This window comes from Prinia subflava, chromosome 5 (genome assembly GCF_021018805.1).
Source record: "Prinia subflava isolate CZ2003 ecotype Zambia chromosome 5, Cam_Psub_1.2, whole genome shotgun sequence".
Lineage (NCBI taxonomy): Eukaryota > Metazoa > Chordata > Aves > Passeriformes > Cisticolidae > Prinia > Prinia subflava.
This window is the reverse complement of record NC_086251.1, coordinates 51,168,878-51,184,118: the sequence shown is the minus strand read 5'-3', so window position 1 is coordinate 51,184,118 and position 15,241 is coordinate 51,168,878. Positions and strand designations below refer to the sequence as shown.

At 36.9% G+C, this 15,241-nt stretch overlaps 1 protein-coding gene across 1 annotated transcript in view; it reads left to right on the top strand.

Moving 5' to 3' along the window:
* The window catches only part of SETD3 (SET domain containing 3, actin N3(tau)-histidine methyltransferase), a 62,140-nt gene extending 48,291 nt beyond the window's left edge, over positions 1-13,849 (top strand). The window contains exons 8-13 of the mRNA XM_063399335.1: positions 855-969; positions 5,190-5,264; positions 7,936-8,102; positions 8,746-8,831; positions 10,560-10,720; positions 11,326-13,849. Coding sequence (XP_063255405.1) covers positions 855-969; positions 5,190-5,264; positions 7,936-8,102; positions 8,746-8,831; positions 10,560-10,720; positions 11,326-11,769 — 1,048 coding nt within the window. The 3' untranslated portion in view covers positions 11,770-13,849. The remainder of the gene's footprint in view (positions 1-854; positions 970-5,189; positions 5,265-7,935; positions 8,103-8,745; positions 8,832-10,559; positions 10,721-11,325) is intronic.
* The last annotated feature ends 1,392 nt before the right edge of the window (positions 13,850-15,241 follow it).

Here is a 15,241-nt window from a genome sequence, read left to right as displayed (position 1 = left end):
TGTATTAAGGCCAGAACATGGTGAAACTAAGATTGTTTTTTCCACTGGTGTTTAATATTAATTTTTGTCAAGTATAAAATAAAACTGAAATTCTAGAAAATTCTGAAATTCTAAGGTTTTGTAAAGATTTTTATGTTTGAAAAGATAGCTTGCATTTTGTTTACTTGACTTAGAAGGGTTTTGAATGATGTCCATGTGCTAAAGAACAGTGTAATACTCTCTTCATGTTTTTTACCTGGATATCTGTTTGGAATGTTGTGGCTTTTTTCCCTCTCAATTCTATTAAGCAGAAAATTTATCAATACTGACCTAAGCCAAAAGCTTGCAAATTGAAGAGAAACATCAAAAGGTCATGCATGTATCAGGTGGTTGCACTGGTTTCCAGTTCATGTAAGCTTTTTACAGAGTGAGGGGCAAAATACGGGGCTCTTCCAAGAGTTTGCAGGTAGATGAGAGGTCCTGCTGCCCAGCAGGAAAACTGCCAGAGCAGGTGAGCCTGGCTTTGGGATGTGCAGTGAGAGGTGTGTCTGCAGTGAGGGGCTGGAAGCAGAAGCTGACACAGGGAGTGGACTCTGCTTGAGGAATGCGGCCAGTGGAAGGTGAGAAGATTCCCTTGGAAACAGGAGAGGGATCACAATCCCCGTTTGGTGTTTGTTCTGTGTGAATGTCTTGGAAACCTGGGAGCTGCTGCTTCTGCAAGTGATATTGCCTTCTACTGTTACTGTAGTCAGTGTGATCTTTAAGGACACTAAGTTTGGAAGCTCTCAGTCTGAAGTATTCCTTCAGGTGGGACTGTGACCAATCACATTTTAATGCTTTGAACTTCGACCATCTCATGTTTTTAACTTTTGCAGATGGGCAGTTTCCTCTGTTATGACACGGCAGAACCAGATTCCAACAGAAGATGGTTCCAGAGTTACACTGGCTCTAATACCTTTATGGGACATGTGTAATCATACTAATGGACTGGTAAGGATTTCTTCAGTGTTGCTGAAAGACTTTAGGGCTTAAGTATTAAGCCTTTCAACTGCTTATACAACAGTTTAATAACACTTTCCCTTATGCTTCTTAATACGGGTTTGTTACCTTCCCAAGAGACCCTAAAAAACTAATATCTGAAAGAAATATTTGTCAGTTTATCAAATATCTTATGATAGCTTTTCAGGGAGAGCTTTCTTCATCTAGAGAAAACTTTACAAGTGATTTGATACTTGTGTAAAATTAGTACATATAATGTACTTTTAAAAGTTTTCATTTACATGAAATATTTTGTCCAGACAGGTCTGAGTAGTCTTCTGACATGGAGCTTTGTTTCTGCTGGGTGAAAAAAGATGCACAGTACTGGACAGATTTGTTCTGAGAACAGAAAGGAAGGAGGTTACCTCTTGCAGCTACCACTAGGGAAAGTGGCTAGAGATTTGCAACTAGGAAATACTGCCTGCTCTCCTAACCATGCCCAAAGAGCCTTGTTATAGAGACAGCAACAACAAGAACAAAGCCTAGTTCAACAAAAACAGTACACCTGTTACTACATCAAAAAAACAAAATGCAAAAATACTACTTTAGGGCATATTAAACATTTAAAAGGTGACAAATGTATATAGAAAGGCAGACCTGCTGACATTTTGGCTTACGTGCGCTAGTTCAGGGGATGAGTCCTGATTTCATTAACAGACTAGCTAATGCTGAGGTGAGGAAATGGAAACCCAGAGAGGCTGGTTTATCAATGTTATTTAGTCATGCATCATGTGTGCTTCAAAAGTCACACCCCCTACATGTGTTTCCAGTAGCTATTATTTATTGTAAGCACTGGATACGACCAGGCTATTCAAGTGATCTGGTTCTTTTGTGGGGGATTTGACCTGAGTGTTAGGAAAGCAGTATGTGTTAGTGCTGTTGATATAAAAAAAAAGTCTGTTTGAAATGAACAAACTGAAAAGCAAGTTGTTTGTCACTTGACATTTAACTAATTTAGTGTTATTATGACTGTATCAATTACAGCTTGGTAGGCTAGGCTACAAAGTTGGAAGTGTTTGGGGTTTATTATTTATTTTTTCTTATTGCAAGGTGATTACATGTTGTTCTTTAACAGTGATTCTTACCTTTGCTTATTTGTTATGCAATCTCACAGCTTTGATTTAGCAATAAAGTTCATATGAGAGTCTTCAGTATAAAGAAAATTGCTTAAAATTCAGAAATGTGTATTTTTGTAATATAAGTTGTAGCTGCAAGCATCAGTACTTCCTGTACCTTTTTCCTGCTGGGCATCTCTTTCAGATGTTTTTGCAGAGACTTGTCTGTATTCATTAGACAACTCTTAATGAATGCCTTCAAAGTTGGAATTAGAGTAAAGAGGAAGAGAGTCGAGGTTCTGTGAGGGAAAATTTAAGTAACATATATTTAAAGAGCAGCTATTTATGTTTTACTCATTCAAACTTCTATTTAAATTGATAAAGTAAATTTTATTTTTATTATGCTGTTTAACAATGGGTTTGATAAGGAGCCAGCCTCTGGAGCCAAACCTCCTAATGCAGTAGTATATCAGGATTGGAAACATTTTTTTATTTTGAAGTATATCCTAAAGGGCAAAGAGGGTTGTGCTGAACTTAAATATTTTGTGTATATGTAAAAATTTCCCTCATTTATTTCACATTTCTACAGAAAATAATTTAAATGGATATCCATTCAGGAAGAGTAGAAAACTGTAGTATTGGTAATGGGCTAAGAAAAGCTACTAAAGCTATTTCTGTTGTGTGCTAGCTGTCTTGTACTATTAGAAATGGGGAGGGGCTGACTGCTAAGATAACTGTGAGCTGCCTGAATTGCAGTCCATATTATTGTAGAGTGAGATGAGAGTGGGCTCTGCTCTAAGCATAGCACAATCCCTTTAAAACACATGAAGAGAACTGTTATTCATTTCAGGAAAACAAGAAACAAAAGATGACATTGAATGCATCTTTGTCTAGTTTATTCGGAAGGTAGTGCTGAAATACTTCTCAGGTCAGTCAGCTACCTTACACATCCCTGTTCTTGCTTTATTCCACAGGGCCCCTTTCCATGAGCTAGACAATAAAATGCTCTTTGGATTTTAACTGGAGCTAGGTCCATCCAGCTTTTTCTTGCTTCTGACACTATTAATTAGATCAACCTGCCTCTAAGAACTATTTCAAAATGGTTGTCTCCATGCATTTCTCATTGTTATTCTTTAGTGGGATTGTATTTTGACAGTCAGAGGTTGATTACCAGTTCTGACAGAGCTTTGAATAAGCTACATTCTGCCTGTTGGGTTGGGTCCATTCTAAATCACTGACCAAGCAGACTATTGCATGCTTTATACACAACTTGAAATTCATGTATCAGTCTGCTTCAGAAATAAAACTGAAGGGCTGCAATTTGTCAGCTATCATGTGGGAAGAGAAGTAAACACCCTGTTAATTCTCTTACGTGACTGCTATTAAAAGAAAGAGGAAATAGGAGTCTAGCACTCCATTATGCTTTATAGAAAAGTCTTTCACAAGTGCTGCTGGGGTTTGTGTTTTTTGGTTGGTTGGTTTTTTTAAGCAAAAATAAAAATTTAAAAGAAAAATCAGTATTCCAGTGAGGCATGCTTAAACTGACAGAATAATCCTCGTAAAATTTTGGAATTTCCCCAGTCTGAGACCAGTGTCCTGGTCCACCAGAATTTCAAGGGATTGGACTTTTCACATTCACAACTATTTCACTGAATTTACATACTAAGAAAATTTCAGGACAGGTTAAGAGTTTCTTTTTTTGGATGAAAGGTAGTTTTTCATGAGATGACTGTATTTGAAGTAGGAAGATAGATTTGTCAACTTCTAGCATTTGTATCCTGCAGTTCAGGGTAGGATAACTTTCTAAACCGAAACTATTAATTAAAATTGTGTGGTCCAAATTAGAGAATGCACAGGAATTTCTGTGTTCCAGTACTGCCACCTGTGTTTCTCAGCAGGCTGTACTGCACGACTCCCATGTTCTTTGCTGATCTCCACGTGCCACAAGCCTGTTAAATAGTCCTGCAGTGAGGCATCTGCACAGGGAGGTTTCTGCAAGTGTCTGCAGGGCCAGGCTGCCCGTGCTTGGGGCTGGCATTTTGGATTTGCTCCATTTGAAAGCACTGTTTTGGCTGACAAATGCACATTTAATGATGCAAGAAGTGTAAAACTATTAATGTGTAAGCCATCAACCAAGCTTTTGAAATAATCTGAGGAGTTCTGTCTTTGGACGAGCTGCATCCAAGGTGGGAATCAGGGTATACTGCAACTCGTGTCAGTCAGCTTACAAAAAAGTATGTTTTCATTTTCGAAGGTTGAGAGAGAACCTTTGGCTCCTTCTAGGTTTCTCCCCAGACCTAGAGCATATTTTTCCATAAGTTGCCTCTGTCAGTACTGAACTCAGACTACCTACCATAAAAGTTGCTTTCTGATTTTTCTGCAGCTTATATTCCATCCTGTGGCTGCATCTCTGGTCATACTATTCAAGAATATGCTGTTTGTCACTTTATAAAAATATTACATTTTTAGAATAGCTTTACTTGTTATTGTGACCCCTTCACAGTTTAGAAATTGTTTTTGGGGAGGCACAGGTTTGTCAAGAGAGTTTATCCTCTTCCACTGCCAGCTACCATCACAAAAATCCTTTTAGCATTTTAAGAGTATTACTTAACTTTTAGATAAAGGGATTATTTTCAAGTAAATTATAATTCTCTGAAGATTGTATCCCCTAAAGATCCACAGTTATCTAATCCTTTTTCACTGAGAGATCAAAAATGTGTTGGCAGTTGAAGGATAAAGCACAGCATATAGAGCTGTCAGTGCCTTGCTCCCTTGGGCCTCATGGGAGTGACTGAAAGCTCCAGAACTTTATAACAAGCTGCTGGCTTTAGCCTGGTACTTTGTCTGTGCTCTGTGGAGGGTACTTTCCTCAGAGCCTTCTGTTCACTTCAGGTAGGTTCTTTCCTCCGTTAGATTTCTTTAATGCAGAGATTTTTTAAAAAAAGAGATTGCTCAGGATTTGTAAAGCAATCACTATCAGCTATATTCTGTTGTGCTGAGAAAGAAATGTGTGCAATTCCTATTGTAGATATTTATTTCCAATAGGAAAATTTGTCAGTGGTGGGAAAGAGAAATATAAAATGCTGAAGGTGCTTTTGTCACTCTTTTCCTGGCTAGATCACTACAGGCTACAATCTGGAAGATGACCGATGTGAATGTGTAGCACTTCAAGATTTCAAGGCTGGAGAACAGGTAGTGTGAAGAGTTGTCTACATTATTGTTGTTTCATTAAGTTCTGTGGACACTTCATGACTCCCTAGAAAATTTTAATAATGTAGTGGTGTGGATTAAACCCTGCTACATTTGAATTTTATTATGCTGAGCTAATTTTGAGTGAAAATGCTGCCAAACTAAATACATGTACATTTTTCAGAATATATTCTGTCACTTGGTAGACCCTGACTGTAGGAGAGTTTTATTCCTCATCTTTTATAGAACTAGTTGAAATATTTAGTCATTGATGAATGAAGATATGCAGCCACCAAGTTTGGTATTCTGAAAGAGCTTAGTAAAAGGCCATACCCAAAGGACTAAAGAGAAATAATTTTAAGATTTGAGTGCAATAGTGGATTGTAGAATCTTTTTCAACAGTGGTGTTTGTTGGCTTATGTTTCTTGTTAGTCTTCATTCATTTAAAAGAGGTGAAATGCAGTGCATTTGCCAGTCATTTTAACCCATGCTGCTGTCATTGCCATGCTCAGTGGGAATGAGGAAGGACATAAGAACTGTTCCATCCCTTTCACACAGGCATGCATGCGTTTACCTCTTCATCCTGAGACTGCAGGGGAGCCTTGCAAAGATGCGTGGAACAGTTCAGAATCCAGCATTTTGATTAGAACTGCTCAAAACCAAAACTGAGTGTCCAAAGTAGTGCAGCATTGAAGACAATGGTTCCAGGAGTGTGGGAATCCCCTGAGCTGTGCCAGCAGCCAGCCTGAACCCTCAGGTGGAGCACCACTCCTTTTCTGACTACTGCCTGTGCCGTCAGCATGGCCAGACAAAGCCTTTGCCTATGAAACATCCTGAAATGTTTTGTAACTCAGCCTCTGAGTAATTACTTTTACTGTATTATTTTGCCAGTCTGATAATTTATAATATTTTTATTTTAATTTTTCTTATGTACTGTTATATTTTTTTAACAAAGGAGTGTCTGGAATTTTTCTTTTTTGAATACATCTTTCCAGAAGTGTATTTATCCTCATTGCTATGCTGGGGTTTACAGTGATTGTATATTTTTGCTCTCAGAATTTGTTATGGTAGTCAAATATTTTCTGTTTTTTCCAATTGTGGTGTGATGAGTTAAAAGGGGTCCGCAGTTTTTCCAGAAGTGATCCAATTTATAATTTTCCACAGCTGGCAATGGATGTGTCATATAGCTGTTCTGGCTGCTGTCTCCATTTCAATTATAGAGGGTTCCTATATTTCAATTTTATTTTACTAGTTTCACTTTGTCTGCTATTTATCAGGGTTTTTTTTAATTTCTGTGCAAACTTCAACTGTTAGTGACATCTTTAAAGCACTATAATTATATAATGCTTCAGTCCTTTAATATACCATGCAGATGTTATTTCTTACAATTTCAGCAGGAAGAGTGTATGATCCATGCTTTTACTACTAAAAATGTTAGGCAGCAGAAGTCCACAGGGTCTGTCAAACACTGGCCTGAAATAAAGCAGTTCTCGCTCTGTTTAATTGGATTTTTTGTAAAACAGTCTTGGGGTGTAAGAGCATACTGTGTAACGTGTGCATGATCTGTGACTTTTAGTTTAATGTGAGATGTATCACAGTGGTTTTAAGACTTGAGAGGGTGAGCAACTCTCTCCTTACCCACTGCCTTGGTATAGCTAGGCAGGTCACATGTTCATCATCTGAGTGTGTTACAGGACAATGTTTACTATAATTCAATATCATACTTAAGCATTCAGTGCTTAGGATAAATAGTTCTAATACAACATTGAAAGCAGAGACAGTAAATGGCATTGTTGCTGTTACTGAGCCCTTTGGAGAGCGCTGTGTCTTCCTCTGTCAGCTAGAGAGGAATGGAAGCTTGCAGGCATCCAGAGCACTGCTGTACCCTGAAGTTCTGAAGGGTATTCTGTGACTGCTAGAATTTTTTTCTGATTGACAATTCTGTTATCAAACACAAATGGGAAAATATCCTCTTGATGTGGGAGAATACAATTGCTACTCTGACCTCTAGTCCCATGAATTTCATACTGCCTAGGCCTGAGTTAAATACATTCTGCAGGTTATATTTAGGAACTTATTTTTAAATGTGAATTAAAGTAACTATATGCTTTATAGAAAAGAGTTCAGAGTCAAACAAAAATAAATACTGGCTGAACACAGCTCAGATCTCTCTGTATGATGTACGGTGGTATATCCATATCTTAAGGTAACATTTAAATGAAAGCAAAGTTGATCTTCTACCAACTTTTTGAGTGGACGTTTGGTTGGGGAAAATGACTCCAGAAACACCAGTTCTTTTAATGGGCCCTCCTTGTCTCTGATTTTTTTAGGCTTTTTATAAGCCTTTGAAAGCTTATTTCCATATGCTGGTACTTTATGACAGTGTGAGAAACCAGAACATTTTTATTTTAAAATACAGAATAAGAATTTCTTCTTGCCTTTCAAGGTCTCTGTTACATGGATATGTTTGCATCTACCTCTAAAGTATAATTGCCACATTATATAGAGCATTTGAGTCAATACTGAAAAACAAAGCATGTTTCTTCATATAACCAAATATACCTTGTACTCAGAATAGCAACTTTTTTAGAAAATAACTTTCAAATTATGTCAGTTTTGTGAGCTGATCTTAAGCTTTTTTCCTGTCCCTTCACTTCTCTTTTCATCCTTCTAGATTTACATTTTTTATGGCACTCGGTCAAACGCTGAATTTGTGATCCACAGTGGTTTTTTCTTTGATAATAATTCACATGACAGAGTGAAAATAAAGCTTGGCGTGAGTAAAAGTGACAGGCTGTATGCTATGAAGGCAGAGGTCTTAGCTCGTGCTGGTATCCCAACGTAAGTAAAACACAATGCCATGGGTTTTTAAAAACATTTCCAAACTGTCTAGTGTCCAGAGGAGCACACATGAAGCTCTTTTGTGATAATTTTCTGAAGTGTAATATTTCTCCTGTTTGTATAGCAAATTAAAGTTATTGTAATAATATTTACAGAAGTTCTCTGAGCTATATTATCATCTAATTTGAACCATATATAAGGAAAAAGACCCTTTCTTTTAATAACCATTTGAACAAAAACAGAGCAAGGATTAATGTGAAGCAATCTGTGGTTTTTCTTTCTTTCCTATCCCTTGCAGACATACTACAATGTTCAGGATGTGAATCACAGCATTTTCCTTTAGTCATTTCAGTCCAGAGGGTACTATTAGGAGCAGCAGACATGAAACATTGCATTTTCATGAATTCATTATGAAAGCTGTATAAAATAATTTTAAATGTAAAATTGTAGAGATAATCATTCTTTTTAGATACAGATTAGGGAAGCTTTTAAGTTTGAGCTAATATTACCCATTTTTTTTAAAGTTACTATTGTAGCAATATATTTGTTGTATACTTTATGGTCTTTTATGCTGAAATAAGTTCAATGATATGACAATTGGAACCTGTATTTACTGTTTTTGTTTGATTGTTTCTTTTATTAGTTCAAGTGTTTTTGCCTTGCACTCCACTGAGCCTGCAATCTCTGCCCAGCTTTTGGCTTTCCTTCGAGTGTTTTGTATGAGTGAAGGTAGGATATCTTATGAAGATAACCTAATTTATGTTTGTCTTATTGTGGGGACTTTTAATAGATTTTTTTGTTAGTGTAGGAATGTGATAGACATTTATATAAAACATTAAGATAAAAGATCGGAAAAATTGAGGAGTTTAGGTTAAAAAGGAATCTACTAAGCCAATCTTTGGCCATGTCATCAGAGGGAATATTTCAGTAATTCTAAAAGCATGAGATCATACAATTTTTTATTTCTTTTAATCTCCCAGACTCTTGTGAATGAATGAGTTTTGGAGTTTGATCTCTAATTCTTACATTTCAAAATAGTTTGCAGAACAAGATCATGCAAGACCTAGGGGTTTACATGCTTAAAATCACAGCATTTTAGGCATCAGCACTGGAATCATTTAAGTATGAAATTGAAATAGCCTGTACTGTAGAGGAAATATGGAAGAGACATTTTAAAGTTGAGGTTTTTTTGATATCTTAGTAATTTGTAATCTAAATATTCAATATTTTGGTAATTGGTAATCTAAACCAAATTTCTGTATTTCCAGACTGTTTTTCTAGTGTTTCTTTTCTGTTCCTTTTATTTGTGGGGCAAAATATGTGTACATTTCATAAATATTCACCTTATCTGTGCATGTGAAACTTTTCATTAAATGCTCATAATAGCTCCTTGCTGGTTAGGTGCAGTTTTGAAGGTTATGGATGTGACAGTTTGTCATGACAGTGAGAGAACTTGCTTGCAGTTAGGAATACTGTGCAGATGATGTGGATTTTTTGTGCCAACAGGAATACTGAAGTAGCTGAGTTTTTGCAGGTGGTCTATTTGCTTTCTTTGATAAAAACAATGTAATTTAGTGTCATGCCTTCACTTCTTCCTGTCATCCATCTTTTAGAACTTACTAAGACATTAGAATATACCAGAAGAGTTCAGTTGGAAGGGACCTACAACATCCATCTATTCCAATTGCCTGATACTTCTGGGAAGTAAATTCAAGGAAAGAAAATTTTAGGATGCTGATGAGGGAGTGAATTTTGGCTTGGAGAGGAAAATAAGCTAATTGCATTTCTCTGGCATATGATTGTGCTCAGTTTATTTATATGTCTTAAATACTGTTTAAGAAAACTGTTTATTGAGAAACTACATGTAAGCTCTTTGTGAAGTTTGTGAAAACTGCTTTGCAGTAGCCAAATTTATTAATTAAAAGTTTAATGACATTTGTGTAATGTCAAGGAGCTGATTAAATGTTTTCTGCTCTTGAGTTTTGATGGATATCTTTTCCGATCACCTGTAGGAAGTTTCTGCTACTGAAAAAGATTACCGAAACAATAGGAAAAATAATTCCATTGCTATTTGCACACTCTCTGGCTGTTCCTTTTATACTCTAAAGTTCATTGAAGTCTTTACAAATTTTCTCACTTTCATTTATGAATGATTTTACAAAACATTCTGTTTCACAGACATGGATTTGTGTATTGAGAGGCTGTGATATCTAAAGTATCTTTATTTCCAAGTGGAGAGAAGGTCCATTTTCTGCTGACCTTAAGACTTCCAGTTGTCTCTTTGAGAGAAATCCTAGAAAAACACAGCATATCTGATAACTCTTATTTAAGGAGAGGGTTATTTTTTGTTAGCTGCTCAAAAAGATATGATTGAAAATAAATCTTTCTGCAGTTTGTCAACTGACAAAGTGAATGATGAGATTGTTTTTTAACAGATTGGTTTTATACTTATTGCAGAAGAGCTGAAGGAGCACTTGATAGGTGAGCACGCAATTGGCAAAATCTTCACTCTGGGGAACTCTGACTTTCCTGTTAGCTGGGACAATGAAGTTAAACTTTGGACATTCCTGGAAGCCAGAGCATCCCTTCTTTTGAAAACCTATAAAACAACAGTGGAGGTAAAATTATCATGTGTAATTTAAATGTCTGAATTCTTCTGTGTGTTGTGATTGTAGGAAAGATATTTTGTCCTCCATTTTGTCTTTGAAAACTTCAATATGAATGTTAGTACATAATTCATTCTGCACTTTTTAAGTGCAGAAGCAGTTTTGCATTATCTAAGGAAAATCAAATAAAATTGCAAAAAAGAAAATTTTGTTAATGTAATTTTATTAATGGTTTTTTTTCCTTTGATTCTCCAAGTAGAGACTACCTGCTTTTTTCTCTTCAAATAGGATGGGGAATCAGTTTCAACTTGTTGTCTATTAGTTGTATTCTCCAGACTGCAAAGAAACTTGCTCCTATTGCAAATGTATAAGTGAACCTACCTGCTGCATGTATTTATGAAGTAACCTGACTGTGCTTGTCATGCAGACTGACTTATGTGCAGAAATTTGGGGCTTTTTTATGATTTCATGACAAATCTCCCTGGGACTCGTTGCAGACCCCCCTCATGTCTCTGCCTGGAGAGCCTGGTGTCACCTCCTGCTCAGAGAAGATGAGGTGAGGGGCTGATTTATTGTGTTGGGTGTTAGTAACAGACTTGCTTTCTCTTTTCTGACAGGTCGATAAGTCCTTCCTGGAGACTCACGACCTCACTCCACACTCAGTAATGGCCATCAAACTGCGCTTAGGTGAGAAAGAGATCCTGGAGAAGGCCGTGAAGAGCGCGGCTGCCAGCAGAGAGTATTACACCAAACAAATGGCAGATGGAGCTCCACTTCCGAAGTATGACAAGGGCCATATTGCCTTGTTGGAGAACACTGTGGCAGACTCTAGGCTCCCTATTGTCTTGAGAAACCTGGAAGATGTGGAAGAGCAAGGGGACTTAAAGATTGATGAAGCCATTGATGCTGAAGTCACAGAGAATGGGTTTGTAAACGGTGAAAACTCTTTATTTAATGGGACCAAATCAGAAAGTGAAAATCTTAGTAAAGAGAAAAGCAACAGAGGGACTGAAGATGCCAAAGAATCTTCTTCAGAAAGTACTGATGAGGTCAAAGAATAGTCCTAAAATTTTGCTTTCTTGTGAAATTAAACTAGCTGAAGTTTATCAACAGTGCATTTATGTTGGTGTGTTTCTTTGTTAACATTTCTCTTTCTGCAGAGAAAAATGGTTTTGCTGCTTTATATAAAAATGAATTTTTAAGTTATTTAAAAGATTTAGCATCCCTTTTCAATTAAGATTGCCATCTTGCTTTCAGGCAAAAACTGGGGAAAGAGGTGCCTTTGGAAGATTTTGCAGCCCTTTGTTGAACCAAATGTATTTTCTTCCTGGGGAAGAATTAAGCTCTTCTATCTGCTGTGCGTTTGTTGTTCTGTCACTCTGACTACTGAAATTAAAGCTTGCTCTGCCTCCTGCCAAGAAAAGCAGAAGGCAGTACTGACTCGGTATTCAGCATGAAGGTAGGGGAGCAGTGCAGCAGAAAACTGAATGAGAGGATCAGAAACTTGGGAGACTGGAGGAAAACCTGTTTAAAATCAGGTGTGCCAGTCCAGAAAAAGGTAAGGTGGCAACCTTATGATTGGTAGTTTTAAATGTCAATGAGAATCCAAATTGTATGCACTTGAAGTGATCTCTCAAGATTTCAGTTTACTTTGTCTTTTGTTTACTGTATAAAATATCTTTCTTCTTCAGTCAGAGTTAGGCTGCTACAATACAACATTCACAAACTTTTAAAGGCTGGCTACTTTTTATTTCCAGGCAGTAGTTTTCATTTACCAGGTTGGCAGAGCTGTTGGAGATTTTGAAAGCAGATAGGCCAAGCTACAGCTTTAAACTGATCAAAGTGAGGTCACTTCCCAGATTCTTCAAGGTTTTCATAATGAGCTAGAGATTTTCAAAGCTACACTTCCGATGAAACCATTATTAAAAGGAAAATATTAATAATGTTCTTGTCTGCTACTCCTTCGTTTCTGTGTTGTTGAATGTAACACTGAATGTCACATGATTACCTGATCTTACCCAACTTGATCTTTTGGTTAAGATATTAATTAATCCTGCGTCCTCAAAGGAAATGGCAAGCAGGTATTTTTGGCCCAAGTCCAAACCACAGCCAAGTCTGCAGTGGTTTTTGCCATTTAGATTGTGTCTTCATCTGATGCACATTTCTTGGAGTATCTCCACAACTTAAGCAGGTCTCCTGTCACCAGCAGTTTTGGTCACCGTCATAGTGCGTTTGAAATTCTAGGTGGAAACAATACAATCGTAGCACTGTGCAATATCAGAACAAGGGTAATTCCATGGCTTGACTTTGAAATTACCAGGGTATTAGGAGGAGAGGAGGGCAGAATATTTTTATTTTGTGGATCAATTCAGAGCAGTATAAAGTGGTTTAATTCTGTTCTCAATATTAAGGACTTTGTCTTTTACTTTTGTACCCTTAAGTTCATGATAATGGATAGAGTGGAAAGCTTGGACAGTTGTTTAAAGCGCAGTAGAGGTTGCAAACTGCTCATCTAAGATCAGTTGCAGTAAAACGTCTTTTGGCACAGTCATAGTTTTATTGGACTTCGCTTCTTTTATACTGCAACCTGGAAAATGTGTTTTTGCATCAATCTTTGCTGCAATACGCATTTAAGTAGTGACTTTCTTTCAGGTTGTCATAGAAGTTCTGGTGTTCAGCTAGTATCAGTGTGGGGAAAATAGAAAAAATAGTTTTTTAAAAAGTATTTCACTAAGAATGGCATGTTGCCATTGCACCTTGGATATTGCTTCATCACTAACAAGATGCTGGACCAGTATTTTTGTAACTATATGCTGCCTTTGGTAGAATGTTATGGAATTGTTGTCTTGACAATTTAAATGTCATACAAGAGTCATTACAATTTGGTTTTTATTAGGACCAATATTCCACTTCTGTTTCTGCCACTTATGTTGCACAGCATTGTACCAGATACTATGATGCAATTCTGAAACTAGCCTTCCCTGAAAATTATAGCTGTAATTCAGAATTTAAATGCTTTGATTCAATCTGATACACTGTATTTTGTTCCAGTATTTGCTAATATCTATGGCTTAGCAAAGCTTGTGGTCACCACAGGACAGAATGTGTGGGTTTTCTTGAATAAAATATAGTTCTACCATGTCTTCACTAGTGAGTGTATTATACAAACAAAACCTCTACTTGCTACTGACTGCTGTATCTTTCTGTCTGTGGGGAGAGGAATATCTGTCCAGGCATACAGATAAAGATTAAAGGACAAATAGCTGGGGAAAAAACAAAAAAAGATTCTAGTGAAAGAAAGGGAGAGTGTTCTACTGAGTGCATGGTCAAATTCTTACTCTTCATCTGTTAGTGTTATTTAGAAAAATATGTTACACACAATAAAAATAGTGAGTAATCTAATTTTGTAATTTGCATTTTTCCTCTATGCATGTAATGGTTCCTTCAGAAGCACTAACCTAAAACTTAAGCTTTTGAAAACTGAGGTGGAAATAAAAAAATTGGCACTGATGAGCCCTTATTACCATCTGTCATGAAAACAGACCTTTCAAAGCATTTTAAAGTTAACTTTCTTCATAATGTTTGGTTAAGAGGCTGTTCACACTAATCCCAGGCTAAATGCCAACTCCTGCTTCTGTTTAGCTATCTAAAGTATTCCTGTAAGAAAGACATCACTTGCATTTCTCGGACTGTTCTCCAAAAGCAAAATAGGGGAAAAAAAGCCTTTTGAATTTTACATGAACCTACCTACTGATGAATCATTTCCCTAACAACCTGTAACTAGTTTGGGTCTGTGCCACAAGGTGATGTCCATATTTCCGTCTTGACAAAGTCAAATATACAAAATTGAGCAACAACTGCCAGGCTGAAAAATCTTTTTAAAGTGCAAATGCAACTGTAGCTTAAGTGCTGTCATGAGTGAAGGAGAAATGAGAGCCTTCTGGCTGGGGAGGTGGGATGGTTTTTATTCTTGGCTAGAATAAATATTCTTTGCCTCAGACATCGTTATAAGGTGGTATGTACAGAAAATCTGTGCAACCCAACAGTAGCTGCCTTCTTGAGGCTGATTTGCCTTTAGGGAGGAATGATCATCATGGAGTCATGAAACTCACATGATTCAAAGGTATTCTGGAAGATTTAGGTTACAAAATCTCCACGTGTTTGAAACAGTATATAGTATCTACTACTGCCCCTTCTCTCTCCCTCATTTTATAGAAAGGCACGTGAAGTAATTACAAAACATCATTTGAAGTATTTCAATCAGACAAAAGAAAGGTGCTCCCAAAATCTGCACCTCTTTCCTGATTTTATGGACTGAAACTCAGTCCAGGTATTTCTTATACTCTGTTCCAAACAGGAGTTTTCAGTGAAAACATTGCCCTACCAAATTTATCTGATGAAGCAATACCCATCCCTTTTTCTCTACAAGATTTTCAACTGATCCTTGTTGAAGTCAGATATGACCACATGATTTTCATGTAATTACATCTATATTTAATAGTTTCTACCGTGTTTCCTTCTTTGCATGCACTG